This window comes from Palaemon carinicauda, chromosome 35, assembly GCF_036898095.1.
Source record: "Palaemon carinicauda isolate YSFRI2023 chromosome 35, ASM3689809v2, whole genome shotgun sequence".
In the NCBI taxonomy this organism is placed as follows: domain Eukaryota; kingdom Metazoa; phylum Arthropoda; class Malacostraca; order Decapoda; family Palaemonidae; genus Palaemon; species Palaemon carinicauda.
In genome coordinates, this window is record NC_090759.1 from 18245853 (window position 1) to 18260329 (window position 14477).

At 37.9% G+C, this 14477-nt stretch overlaps 1 protein-coding gene across 1 annotated transcript in view; it reads left to right on the plus strand.

Moving 5' to 3' along the window:
* The window catches only part of LOC137627399 (glutamate receptor ionotropic, delta-2-like), a 14450-nt gene extending 495 nt beyond the window's left edge, over positions 1–13955 (plus strand). The window contains exons 2-10 of the mRNA XM_068358486.1: positions 1–20; positions 3907–4065; positions 4264–4354; positions 4542–4836; positions 6132–6349; positions 11810–11990; positions 12131–12230; positions 13109–13238; positions 13664–13955. The exon at positions 1–20 is cut by the window's left edge and continues 100 nt beyond it. Coding sequence (XP_068214587.1) covers positions 1–20; positions 3907–4065; positions 4264–4354; positions 4542–4836; positions 6132–6349; positions 11810–11990; positions 12131–12230; positions 13109–13238; positions 13664–13771 — 1302 coding nt within the window. The 3' untranslated portion in view covers positions 13772–13955. The remainder of the gene's footprint in view (positions 21–3906; positions 4066–4263; positions 4355–4541; positions 4837–6131; positions 6350–11809; positions 11991–12130; positions 12231–13108; positions 13239–13663) is intronic.
* Positions 13956–14477: the final 522 nt, after the last annotated feature.

Below are 14477 nucleotides of genomic sequence, written 5' to 3' on the forward strand. Positions count from 1 at the left end.
TTCCCAAACAAATTTAGAAGGTAAGGGTACTTGGCAATATTCCTAAAGTATCATAAAGATTTAAGGATGTAATTTTAAAAATAGTATCGTTTATGACCTTGCATGCAATGTTTTGAGTTATTTCCGAAGAAGAGGTTCTTCCTATGGTAAATATCATCTCCTCCTATGCCTTTCCTTACTTAGCTTATTGCCTTATTTTTTGTTTGGGTTCCCCCAGGTCCCTCAGTGTGAGGCACCTCGTATATCCACCAGAGAGTTGCTAATGCATCTTCCGGTGTATTTTGCATCTTCCAGTCTTGGATGGTCTGGGATGCATCTTAGGTATTTATCGAGCTTATTCTTAAACACATCTACGCTCACTCCTGATATGTTTCTTAGATGAGCAGGCAGCACATTAAATAGTCGCTGCATTATCGATGCTGGTGCGTAGTGGATTAATGTCCTGTGCGCCTTCCTTAGTTTTCCTGGTATAATTTTTGGGACTATTAATATACCTCGGCTTGCTCTTTCTGATATTTTTAGCTCCATGATGTTTTCAGTAATTCCTTCTATTTGCTTCCATGCTTGTATTATCATGTAGCGTTCTCTTCTCCTTTCTAGACTGTATAGTTTTAAAATTTGCAGTCTTTCCCAGTAGTCAAGGTCCTTAACTTCTTCTATTCTAGCAGTATAGGACCTTTGTACACTCTCTATTTGTGCAATATCCTTTTGGTAGTGTGGGTACCACATCACATTGCAGTACTCGAGTGTACTACGTACATAAGTTTTGTAAAGCATAATCATGTGTTCAGCTTTCCTTGTTTTAAAGTGTCTGAATAACATTCCCATTTTTGCTTTACATTTAGCCAACAGTGTTGCTATTTGGTCGTTGCATAACATATTCCTATTTAACATTACACCAAGGTCTTTAATTGCTTCCTTGTTTGTGATTGTATCGTTATTAGGTCCCTTGTATGCATATACCATTCCTTCTCTGTTTCCATAATTCATTGATTCGAATTTATCGGAGTTAAATACCATCCTATTTACCTCCGCCCATTCATATATTTTGTTTAAATCTCTTTGTAGTGAGTTCCTATCTTCATCACAAGTAATTTCTCTTCTTATTCTTGTGTCATCGGCGAAACTTCTCACTACAGAGTTTTCAACATCGCAGTCTATGTCTGAGATCATAATAACAAACAGCAGTGCAGCTAAAACCGTACCTTGTGGCACGCCAGATATTACCTGAGCTTCATCCGATTTCTCGTCATTTGCAACCACTATCTGTTTTCTGTTTTGCAGGAATTCTTTTACCCATTTTCCTATCTTTCCCACAATATTATGCTTTCTCATTTTTTTCTCTAATATATTGTGGTCTACCTTGTCAAAGGCTTTTGCAAAATCTAGATAGATCACATCTGTGTCTTTTTCACTTATCATATTTTTGAATATGTTTTCATAGTGTGCTATCAGTTGGGTTTGTGTACTTTTTCCAGGCACAAAACCGTGTTGACCTATATTAAACAGATTATCTTTAACCAAATGATCCATTATTTTCTTTTTTATTACCCTCTCATACACTTTCATAATATGTGATGTTAGACTAACAGGTCTACAATTGCTTGCCTCTAGTCTAGAAATAAATCAGCCTATAATGTCTTTTCTAAGCATGAGGCCAGGTCTATTCACTTAAAATGTTAGAAATGTTGAAAATAATAAATAGGTAAAATAGAGACTATGTTCGAATCCTGGAAAAGAATTGTGTGCAAAGATATAAATGTTAAATCGTAGTTCAAGAAGTTTGTTTAATAGATAACCTGAAATAAATATGTTCAAAACCCGGTTATCTAATTGTTCCGTAGCATGAGCAATAAGATGACAACAGGACAGAAGGGGTGGTAAATTTATGAGTTACTGAAGCATTTACTTTAGTTTGTAATTGGCAGGATATGGTAAATATTCTGCATAACCCATATCAATCATGTAAAGAAAAATAAAACTAATCTGTACAGTGTATACAGAAATTTGAAATATAGAGATGTTTGAACGTGGTTACGGAAATGGCTTAAATTCAAGACATAAAATAGAGTAATCGAAAAGTAAATGCAGTAAGTTTGGCTTAGAGAGTATAATAAAAGGATAGAATAACTAATGAAAGTAAACGATATTTCAGCCAAAGAGCATTTTAAAGTAGGTGGTATCTAAGTACATCAGACTTAGGACGAATGTTAAGCAACCCGTCGTAACCGATGAGGATACTGGATGTTCCACAGTGGATGACTGTAGAATGAGGAGTTTTCAGGCTAGGTGCTACTGCTTTTGCTGTACATGCACATTATTACAGTTCACCATGCCAATACTGGACTTCCGTACTTTGCTAAGTGGTGGACACATCACATGAAGATTAGGGGCTAGGGAATTTTTTTTTCTTTTCTTCTGGTGTTTAGCTGCTATAGCTAGCAAAGGTTTCCAGACTGAGCATTAAAATCTCTCAGTAGGAAAACCTTATCAATTCTTCTCATGTTTTGAAGAACTACATCAAGGGCACATTGAAATTTTCCTTTAAATATTTTAACACCAAGTGTTGAAATGTAGGCACTAGTGAATATCGAGATATGTCCTATAACCAGGGTAATATGTCATGTCATAAGACGTTCACCGAGGTCTGTGGGGCCTTCACATATGTTTGTAACTGTTTTAGTCTTGACAGAAAACTCCACACCGTGAATAATAGGAAAATTCTTTGGTAAGCCTCTCTAGGAAATTGGTGTATCCCTTACCAACTTTAGTAAGAGAATCCTTATCTGGGAGGAGGCTCACTTTGTACACTATAGTCTATATTGTATCTGCAAAGTTTGTTGACATCTATTAAAATGGCAAATTCTGTAAGAGTCGGGCTTGATTCATTGAGCTGGTTAATCTCTACTCTTCTAATAATAATACTATTACAGTTCTCATAGAGGGACATGCTGTAGCTTTCATTAATAGTTTGAACTTTGAGAATTTTTGTGTTAATGGTTTATTTTTTTGTAACCATAATGTATGCTGTCTGAATGTCAGCAGTTAAGTATCTGGATAAATAATTTTGGAAAGGACATTGTATGGGCCACATTTTCTAGGCTTTTTGCTTTTTATGGATGAGCTGCATGGCTCATCTAAAAAGGTAGCTCCGTTCCCAAAGACGAGTGACACTCAAACCCACTCGCCAACAATTGCATCCAACATGCTCCTCCTGTCATGTGGGACTCAAGAAACAACCTACCAGTCCCAGCATGGTCCACCACCTTTCTTCGTTAAAAAAGGACTCTACAACTGAGTATGACATCTTCATGGAATAGGGAGGGAAATGCTTGCTCAGCAAAATTTGGTGAGATAAAGGCTTGGCCATAGACTTAAAATTGCAAACTTCACCAAGTTGCCCAATGCCATATGTAGAGGTAAAAACTTGATTATATAGCAGACAGCCCTGCTACTTGGGAATACTAAATAGTCACAAAGATTCATCCTGGCTCTCAGCTCTGTGCTTATATATTTCCAGTGCTTTCTTCAAGAAAGCACCTAAGGCCTTCGTCTTATGAGACTTACCAGCATGGTAGTGGGACCACTAATTTACCAACAGCTCATGAGTCTGGTGGTGCTATTAAATAAGACCTGAGGTGCCAGTGATGAACACTGTTCTGGGGCTATCCTGTAAGAATGCAACTGCTCTGTTAACAGAAGTGCTACATATTCTGACAACCTCCAAACACACTGTATAAACCATAAATCCTACGTCTAGCAATTGGATTTTATTGCAGAGTACTGTTTTGACCGATAAAATTTTTTGAAATTCCACGAAACTACGAAAATAAAATAAAATGTAAAAGAGTGTTTTCCATGCCGTTTGAAAACTTATGCAGTTCTCTTTTAATGCAAAACTAATAGGTTAAAAGATGGAGCAGAGTTGATCGTGGCCGGAAACAACTTGCCTCCCCATTTGTCAATTCAGGAAGTGACGAACGAAAGCAATGAAGGAAAACAATTCGTATATTCTGGACCAATTATAAAGCTACTCAAGATATTGGCATCAAATGTCAATTTCACGTAAGTTAAATATAGCCTTAATTGCAGAAGAGTGACACTCCACACTTTTAATGGCTCTATCATTATTAATGGTTGTCATATCTAATCTACACTTACATTTATCTAGGGTGACACCTTGGAGGAAAGATAAGTATAGCTTTCCGCCAAGGGTGGCACAGGTATATGTTTCTGAACTATAACTATTGATTTGTATGACAGGTATAAAATACGTCAATCCCCTGATGGTGCTTGGGGCTTTCTCTTCCCCAACGGTACCTGGAACGGAATAATGGGGATGGTTCTTAGGAAGGTGAGACATTTTTCACTATTGTATAAGGACAGATTTTCCTTGACCAGACTATTGTATAAGACATGGATTTTCTTAGAACAGGCAGTTTTGACTATTAATAATGTATTCTAGGGAACAAAAATATCATTATTCTGATATGATACCCCTCAAATGTCAATAATCATATGATGCTTGTGTATATCTTCAGGAAATTGATTTTACCCTGGGCCCTTTCGGAGTTACATACATCAGATGGAAAGTCATCGATTACACGGACTCTCTGATAATAGATTATGGAAAGATCCTTGGAAGAAGAGGTAACACGGAGGTGGACCCCTGGGGGATTCTCCTTCCCTTGGCACCCATGATATGGGTCGCAGCGTTTGGAACACTGTTTTTTATCGTTATTTTATCCTTCATTGTTACTCACATTGACCGATATGTGACTGCTCCCCTTTCCAAGGTGCCTCCATCAACGTATATCCGCGCATTCCTACAACAGAGTATGTTCTTCTTTGCTCTTTCAGCTTGACAGAAATTGAGTATAACTCTTTTTAGTCCTGTAATATGTAAAATGAATTATCCATTCAATTGAATTTCATGAGGTCAGTTACTGAAAAAATAGAATTTTCTTTAAAGTACGTTTTTCTTCGCTCTTTACCTTGGCAGAAACTGAAACTGAATCTAATCCAAATAGGCCTGTGAGACTAAACGAAACTTCCATTCAAGTAATCTATTGAATGCCATTGCTGGAAATCCTGATCTCCATCTTTAAATAAGGCATTATAATCTATTTTAAGAAATTTTAATTAATTCCGGTGTAATTCAGATGTGAGATTGTTAATGCTTTAAAAAGTATATCATATTTTACTTTTTCTTTTGTTTCTCTCGGCACTACTCCTTTGGTGTTAGTGGTAGAGGTAATTTCCTCAGAAATCATGTGTGTTTAATGTACTGAAGTTTTAACAAAATTAAGTCATTAATTGTTGTTTACATAAAGTCAGTCTAAATCAAACTAAACCCTACCAAAGGTCAGTCTTGGTTGATGATGATCAGTTAAGAAAGGGTAAAGGGAGAAAGAAAGTGAGAAATTTGAGAAAATGTCCAAAGTAGGTTAACCAGTTAACAGACTTTCCACCGTTATCCCTAGATTAAGAGACCGCTTGCCTGATGCACCCTCTTTATTGTATTCTAACAAAGGCTTCCTCTTCTACAAAACCACTTCTCTCCACACCATCTTTCACCATATCTCGCCATCTATTTCTCTGCCTCGTTCGATCTTCTCCCCTTAACAGGTTTCTCCCAAACCCACCTTACTCCCTCCCCACCATTCATCATCAACACATGCCTACACCATTTCAGTCGTAACACTCTTATCACCTCTGTAATCTTTACTAAGCCTGCCAATCTTCTTATTTCACAATTTTCCAATCCTTCAAGCAGTGATGTTCCCATAATCCACCTCAGCATTCTCCTCTCTGTACTCTTACACTTTGCTTCCTTATTTCGTCTTAGAGCCAACATTTCCCATCTATACATTAACACTGGTCTTGCTACTGTGATACAGATCTTGACTTTTAGCTTGATTGGCATTTTCTTATCACATACCACTCCTGCTACTTCCCTCCACTTTCCCCTGGCTGCTTATATCCTATTCTCAGCCCATATTGGACTACAAGACATTATATGATGATCATGATTTCAAACTCTATACTTTAGGATTTTCATGGAAAAGGATTTTAACTTTAAAAATACAGCCTTTTAAGGCTGTTCAAATACATAATTGTATTTTTTCCAGACATTGTGGTACCCCCAGACTGCGGATGGGAAAAAGTGATGCTCGGTAGTTGGCTGTTGTGCATTCTGGTGCTCCTTGAATGCTACAGCACAACATTGATCACCCTACTAGCTGTGCGCCATATTGAAGAACCTTACCAGTATGTTAAGGACGTCTTAGATGATCCCACAGTCAAGGTTCTTTGGGTTGCTAATACTGCATATGCGCAATACCTTGCGGTGAGTGCTACTCTTCTATCTCCTTTTTTCACCATACAGTGATTTACCAAGATTACTTCTTCTCTCTACTAATAAAAGAAATGCTCTAAAGTATGGATCATAAACAGATGTACAGTTGGGAACAGAAATTCCTGGCACACCTCGATCTGAGGAAGTGTACTCTGTCACCCCATTACTGTGCCGCGAGTTCTTGTGTGTAGCCCCGCCCACCACCTTTGCTCTAGCTCCCTTACATTATCTGTTTGGTTACTTACCGCACAATAATGGAGTGACGGTGTAATTTATAAGAGCAAGGTGTGCCAGGAATTCCTGTATCCAACTGTGCTTTCAATGCAACCCATCAGCAATAAATGTAGATTGCCATTAATCTTATAAAATTATGCTAGAGTTGTCAACTGTTTGGCTCTTAATGGACTGTTGGATTTGCTACTAGCAGCACATCTGAAATTCCATAATCAGCAGTTAGATTATCTTTATTGTAATTAACATATCTTTAGTAGTCTGAAAAAATACAGAAAGCTTTTAACGAGAACCGAGATTTCTCTACATTAGTTTGTTCTTGTATCCAGGTTGCTCTTTTCTGTCTATTTGTGTTAATCCCATGATTATTCTTTCCAATGCTCTTTGAGTTGTAACTATCTTATGCTCTAAGGGTTTAGTAATGCTCCAAGTTTCTGATGCATATGTTATAATGATACGACCATCTGATTAAATACATTTCTTTTGAGAGAAAGTGGCATATTACTTTTCATAATATCATTTTATTTACCAAAAGCTCTTTATCCCATGCTTATCCTTCTTTTAATTTCGGGCTCATGTCCTGGGGAAACACTCACTGTCTTTCCTAAGTATGTATATTCATTAACAATCCCTAGAGGTTCGTCAATAACCTCTATTTGTTGTCTCCCTGGATTTTCATTGAACATTATCTTAGGTTTACCCATATTTATTTTCAGTACTACATTTTTGCTTTTCATATGTAAATCTTCTTTCATCTCTTGCAATTCCTACAGCAATTCAATAAACAGAACTATGTTATATGCAAATTGTAAGTTGTTAAGGTATTCCCCATTAATGACAATTCCTATATTCTCCAAATTTAGATTTTAGGAGAGATGGGGTCTCCCTCTCTAACTTCTTTCTCAATTGGAATTTTCTATCTTTACGTAGTTTTAAGATTGCTGTACTTCCCATATAGATATCTTCAAGTGTTCTAGGATAAGATTCATCTATTCTTTGTCTTTGAAACGCTTTCATTACTACTGAGGTTTTGACTGTATAGTATATAAATGTCATGCATACTGGTTTGTCATACGCTTTTGATTTTTCCATTAGTTGGTTAATTACATGGATATGGTCAGTTATTGAATATTCACTTCTAAGCCTGCTTACTCTCTTGGTTGATTAAAGTCTAGGTAGTAAGACAAATATTTGTCAAAAATACTCAACGACTACCAATTAAGCTTTTGCTTAACAATTGTCAATATATTCCAGTTGTCAGAATGTTGTTGTTGAAAGTGTGTTGTTTTTCATGTTATTTTACTCATATGGGGCTATAGAGAAATTCTCGTTTGGTTGCTGGAGCAGCAACCTTGGAGAACTCCGCTAATTTACATAAACCCAAGATGGCTACCACTGGTGGAGATTGAAAATAACTTTTCAACCAATTAACTTACAATATCGTGTGATACCTCTTTCCCATACAAATTTAAGGCTAGGAATCCTTTTCTGGTGTCGATTGTGTTGTTTGGGGTAAAATTCAGGGTTAAAGATCAAGTTTAATGGCATTTTTAAGCTAGGCATATAGAGATTTTTCATTTTTTTAATCCTTGCATCATGGATAAATAGGTTATGATGGCTAACTCAAGCTGTCTTCTCCCAGCATGTAACAGGGGTAAAGAGGAAATGGTGTGCATTGTGACCGGAATCAAAGATATCATCTCGTAAGCCAAACCCTATGGAGAAGACCTGCAGGCTAAGCTACAGAATATTATTGATGTAGATGGAGATGTGGCAAGACTAGTCTTCCACAAATGTTATTGTAATTATACATCAAAAAAAGAAATTAAGTGAGTGATAGTCACAGAAAGAAAGGCTGAGGGTATGAAGACAATAACAAGGTCTCATACTAACGTAGCTGACAAAAGTGTGTTACAGTAGAAACGTGACTATATGTTCTGTGGTGAGGAATGTTTACCCATTAATGCTTGACACCCAGACAGATGGGACTGCGTTCGTAAGTGTATGACTAAAGAACGCTTTGACAGAGAACAAAACCCACTCCTAACTATAGAATATATGCTTCTTGAGGTTGATGACCAGCACAATGATGGTTGTGCTAGATTAGTCAAGTTGTACCTTGCTTTTGTTTCTGATCTACCTGCTGCTGAATGCAAATGCAACATCTGCTGCTATAACATCTTTATGAAAGTCCCCAAATATGCTGATTTTCCAACTGGTACTGCAGATTATAATGCTCTGGAGGAACTCATTGAATATATGAACCAAGACAGGTCCATAATGTGGAATAGTGTTCCATTACATTCCTTACATTCAGATCTATGTGGTAAGCATGATCGATGTGACATATTTAGTAAGTTGACTGACTGAATGAGTAAGGATATAATTGTTGTCGGATTAGATGGCTGTGCCGGTTTCCGTGAAACTGTTTATAAATGTCTCAAGACAGTTAAGGTAGACAATACAGATGAGAGGAGCATTACTTTTGTAGTCAGGCAGATCAAACATGAGGCATGGATGGTCAGGTACAACAGTGCCAATTATATGACCTATAAGAGTTCAGACAGGCCAACGCAATGAAAGCAACCAGCCTAAGTTAGTTGAAGTGGTTTCAGGACTAGTCTCCGGTGGTAAAATGATAAAAAAACTTCTTAGTTTGAACCATACTGGCACCAGGAGTGTAGCTGGAGTGGCATGAGCTCTGATCAGCTTAGTAACGCAAACTGCCATTCAAAATGGCAAATGTGGCCTCAAGGGTATAACACTCTCCAGAGGTAGTATTGGGATGGATCAATATCACTGCATACCTCCCAGACACTATGGTGCATATTGACCATGACACCCGGCCCCCCTGCAGCAAGTACCACAAACAGTGGACCATGTCACAAGGAGGAAGGGAAGAAGAGGAGGGAGATAGATGGAGATGACAGATGTAAAATCTTGCTAGAGCTGTCCAAAATGTCTCACCTACTGGAAAATCAGGCACCACTCCTGGACAACATCACCAATGGCGGATTTGCCTCCCTTCAAGCTAATGTGAATGTTAATAAATCAATTCACATAGGCTAGAGAATGACTGCACAGTTCCAAACATCCCTCCCAATGGATTCCATGCAGCCATCTCTAGCTCCATTAATACCATGAAACACATAAAGAAAGGTGTGAAAGCAATATGAGCTATGCCCAATACCTCACTCACTACAGCCCATTTATTTTAGCGATGCATATTTGCACCGACTCACAGTGGTGCCCTTTTAGCTTGGAAAAGTTTCCGGATCGCTGATTGGTTGGACAAGATAATTCTAACCAATCAGCGATCAGGAAACTTTTCCCAGCTAAAAGGGCACCGCCGCAAGTCGGTGCAAATATGCATTGCTAAAAGAAATGGACTATAATCGGCGAGCATGATTGTTTGAGGACTGGTGGTAAAGCGCCACTTTCTCAAAAACTCTGCACACAAGCGCAACAATCACTGCCCCTGATGTCACCATTGTTGATGCAAGCCAACTCCTCTACCTTATTGTTTAGCCATTGATAGGTGATGTATCAGCATACACGATGTGCTGGTCTTGGTTCCATCAACATCGACCTGATGATCAACACACCATTGCCCAGTCGAGATGCCATCATGAGGAATAAGCACAACAAGTTGAAAATATCGAAAGTTCTTAGTGCCTACAACTTTGGCGAAAAAGTCACTGTGGAGAGAGTTAGCAACGCTGTGTTCAACAACGATGAACCAGACTTAATGGTCTCGTACCTCCTCATGAATGCTCAGTGTGACACACAAGTGATTGCATACTCTCAGATGACATTGATACATTTGTTCTGCTTCTTTACTGGGTGTATCTAAAACAAGATCCCGGCCACAATGCAAATGGAGCAGTGGGAAGGAGCTGTTTAGGACACCAATGACACCTGTGCACACCTTGGCCCAAAGTGCCTGCAGATCTTACTGGTTCAGATACCATCTCATACCTGTATGGAGAGGGGAAAGTGTCGGCCCTGTAGACCCTGAAAGCTTGCAACATCCAATGCCTGTACTTGGTCTTGGGCGAGCTTTATGACCCCCATGCAAAGCTCATGGAAGCAGGACGGATGTTCTTCTGTGCACTATATGGTCTGCAGCAAGGGAAAACAATGAGTGTGGCAAGGTATCATAAATGCAGGAAAAAGTCTGGCAAGCGCGTCAAGATAATGTCGCTACCACCAACAGAGTACAATCTGTTCCTGCACATCTTATGTGCTCATCTGCAGACCATGCTCGCAAAATCTACTGACCAGCATGCTCCACCAGAACTTGACACCACGAAGTATGGGTGGAAAATCAAAGATAGCCTCACAAGACCAGCAACCTCAAATCAGCCCCCAGGACCCCAAGAACTTTTGAATGAAGTACGGCGCAACTGTAAGGCTACGGTGAATACCCGTGACACTAAATGTTGCAGTTGTCACGATGGAAAAATATCATGCCCTGTCTACTGTTCTTGTAAATTTAGTGATCCCTGCTTCAACCCTTTTAAGACAGAGAAGGAAGGTCAAGATGAAGTGGAAAAGGAAGGAGAAGAATATGAGGAAGATGCAAAGAAAACTAGATATCTTGATCAGACTTTCGGCTCTGGTGATGAGTGGGAGCAATCACTTCAGCACCCTGAAAATATCAGTATCATTATATTAATTTGATATTTAACCGAAAATTACTTTGAACTTTATCACTGACCCCAAATTTGCTCTCAAATCACAAAAAGTACCGCAGGAATTAATTCTTCAGATCAAAATTTATAAACCGCTCATTAATCTGAAAATGGCATTGAATTTGATTTTTGGCTAAGAAATTGACTTTGAATCACACCTCACCTCAAATTTGTAAAGGAGAGGTATCACTCAGTATTGTATGTTAATAGGTTAAAAAGTTATTTTCCATCTCCTCTAGCGGCGGCCATCTTGGATTAATGTAAATTACCGGAGTTCCCCAAGGTTGCAGCTCTGGCAACCAAGCCAGAATTTCTCTATAGACACGTGTAAGAAACCATGAAAAAAATTAGTACATTTCCAGCAAAATCCAGGTTTAGTACAGGACATATACGGGTGGTAAACGGACAAATAGGGATTTCACATAAATGGTGGTCTTTTTAAAGTGGCTGATGGGTTAAATTCAAAGTCGCCCATGTGGAAACCATGCATATTACAATTAATAAGATTTTTGGTTCCTTTCTTTAGAACGTAGAATCAGGTATGTTCTACGAAGTAGCTGAGGCTGGAAAACGCGGAAAAGTTAAATTCATTCGATCTCCAGAATACGACACAGGTGTGGACGAATTTGTCTCTCGAGGAGACTATGTATTGATCAATCCTTATCTCATGATGAAGATATTCCTGACGGAGGATTATATGGATAATGGTAAGTTTCAACGGTCTGTCGAAATTTAAATATTTTCTGATAACAAAAATTTTCATTATTTGATTATTGATGTGTAAGGGCTGTCAACAAAAAGTTCTATTAATCAAAAACATTTACTAACATATTTACACTTGTTCCAGGTAACTGTAAATTCTACGTGTCAAAAGAAAAATTTTTGCCTTTAACTTTCGCCCTGATAGTCCCTAAAAACAGTCCAATTCAAGGTCCAATCAATGAGGGGTAAGTATAAGAAAAACAGTCTTGGATGATTACAGTAGAGGAACGTGTGTGCCAGAAAATATATCCATAAAAAATAGTAACATTCTTAAAGGGCTTGTTATAATCCTGTGAATGTTACACAAATTCATCATCATCATCATCTCCTCCTACGTCTATTGACGAAAAGGGACTCGGTTAGATTTCGCCAGTCATCTATGTCTTGAACTTTTAATTCTATACTTCTAACTTCATCATCTCCTAATTCGCGCTTTATAGAACTCAGCCAAGTAGGCCTAGGTTTTCCAACTCTTCTAGGGGCTTGTGGAGCCCAGTTAAATGTTTGGTTAAGTAATCTCTCTTGGGGAGTGCGAAGAGCATGCCCAAACCATCTTCATCTACCCCTCACCATGATCCCATCCAAATATAGTTGCATTTCTAATCCCGTCCTGCCATTAAACTCCCATTATCCTTCTGAGGGCTTTGTTCTCAAATCTACCAAATCTGTTGGATATCGTTTCATTGTCATACCACGACTTTTGTTCATACAGTAACACAGTTCTCACTAAGCTGATATATAGTCTGATTTTTATAGGTTATTTCAGGAGATTTGATTTCCAAATTTTACTAAACCTAGCCATTATCTGATTTGCTTTTTCCAATCTTTCATCAAACTCCAATTCTAAAAATCCTACAGATTCTAAAGTTCCTAAATATTTAAATGATTCTACCTCATTAATCCTTTCTCTTTCCAATGATATTCCATCTTCTATTGCTTATTCCGTTCTCATCATTCCTGTCTCTCTATTTATCTTAAACCCAACCTCATGTGTAATATTTTATACAAACTGGAGAAAAGGTTTTATTTTTTCTTTTATCACAAAATAATTGATCTATTACAGAATAAGAGCTGTGGTTGAAGGTGGGCTTTATAATTACTGGCTAGATAATGCATTTGTCAATGCAAAATCATGCAAGAATCCACCAACGAAAATCACTGTCATGTCGCCGCTGTCTCTAACAAATCTATGGGTAAGTCATGACCTCTTTTTTGTGGCAAAAAATCTTAGCATCAGGATTAGAAATTAGCACCCCTGTACAACATGCAAAATAGATTTTATATTTATTGCCCTTTTTTAAACATGAATGTTGACCACCTTCAAATTCCCCACCACCTCCAAATTCCCCTTAGATAAAAAAAAAAAAAAAAAAAAAAAAAAAAAAAAAAAAAAAAAAACCATGCATCCACAATTTGTGCAATTATTTTGAATTTGAGGAACCTTGTGAAGGAGTTAAAAGTTTAAATGCGTTGCATACTTCAAAACCAAATCAAAAAAATTTTGGAAATTCCTATAAGACTCCTTATATATTACCAGTATTTTCACTTATTCTCAACTTGCATGAGATTTGTCGTCTGACAAATATGAAAACTGCTATATTATTTATATTATTTTCAGGTGACGTTTGTACTTCTTGTGGTCGGCTACCTTGCCAGCATTGTGGTGCTGTGTTTGGAAATGTCAAGTACAAAGATTCAATGGCTGTTAAGATCTTTCACTAACTGACCCACTGAGAGAACATACTATTCAGACGAGTACAGAAAGATCCTTCTTAGATTACATCAAAAACATTTGTAATGATTGATAACCTTAGGTTGTGAAAATACTTTGTTCTCATTAAGATCAGGTTGCAGTTTTCCTTCACTTGTAACAACGTTTGCCATGATAGGACTTTAAAATATACAACATATCTCACATGTTTAATTCCCCCCTCCCCACCCTCCCTGAAACACAATAATGGCCCCACAATGGCTTCTTTTATTTGCAACAAACGAAATATTCCTCCTTCTGAAAACTGTGAATTGCAACCTATTTTATCGTCATTCTAATATGACAAGAAAAGAATATGCTCATTTTCGGACATGAATGGACCATTTCATAAAATAATGGACCATTTCATAAAATAATGGACCATTTCATAAAATAATGGACCATTTCATAAAATAATGACTACAAATCCTTAAAGGTTTAAAAACTGCCACTGAACGACAGAGGCAAGGGACAGACAATGCTCTAGAGACTGACCATATACAAAGTTCAGCGCCCAAGCTGCCTCTCCAATCAAGCGCCAGGGAGGGCTAGGCAATGGCTGCTGATGACTCAACAGGAAGACTTGTAGGCTCCCCAAAACCATTCATCCTTTGTTTACAAGGATGGTGATGTTGCAGAGACTATAAGAAACTATCGAGCTTGAGTGGGTCTCGAACCCGAG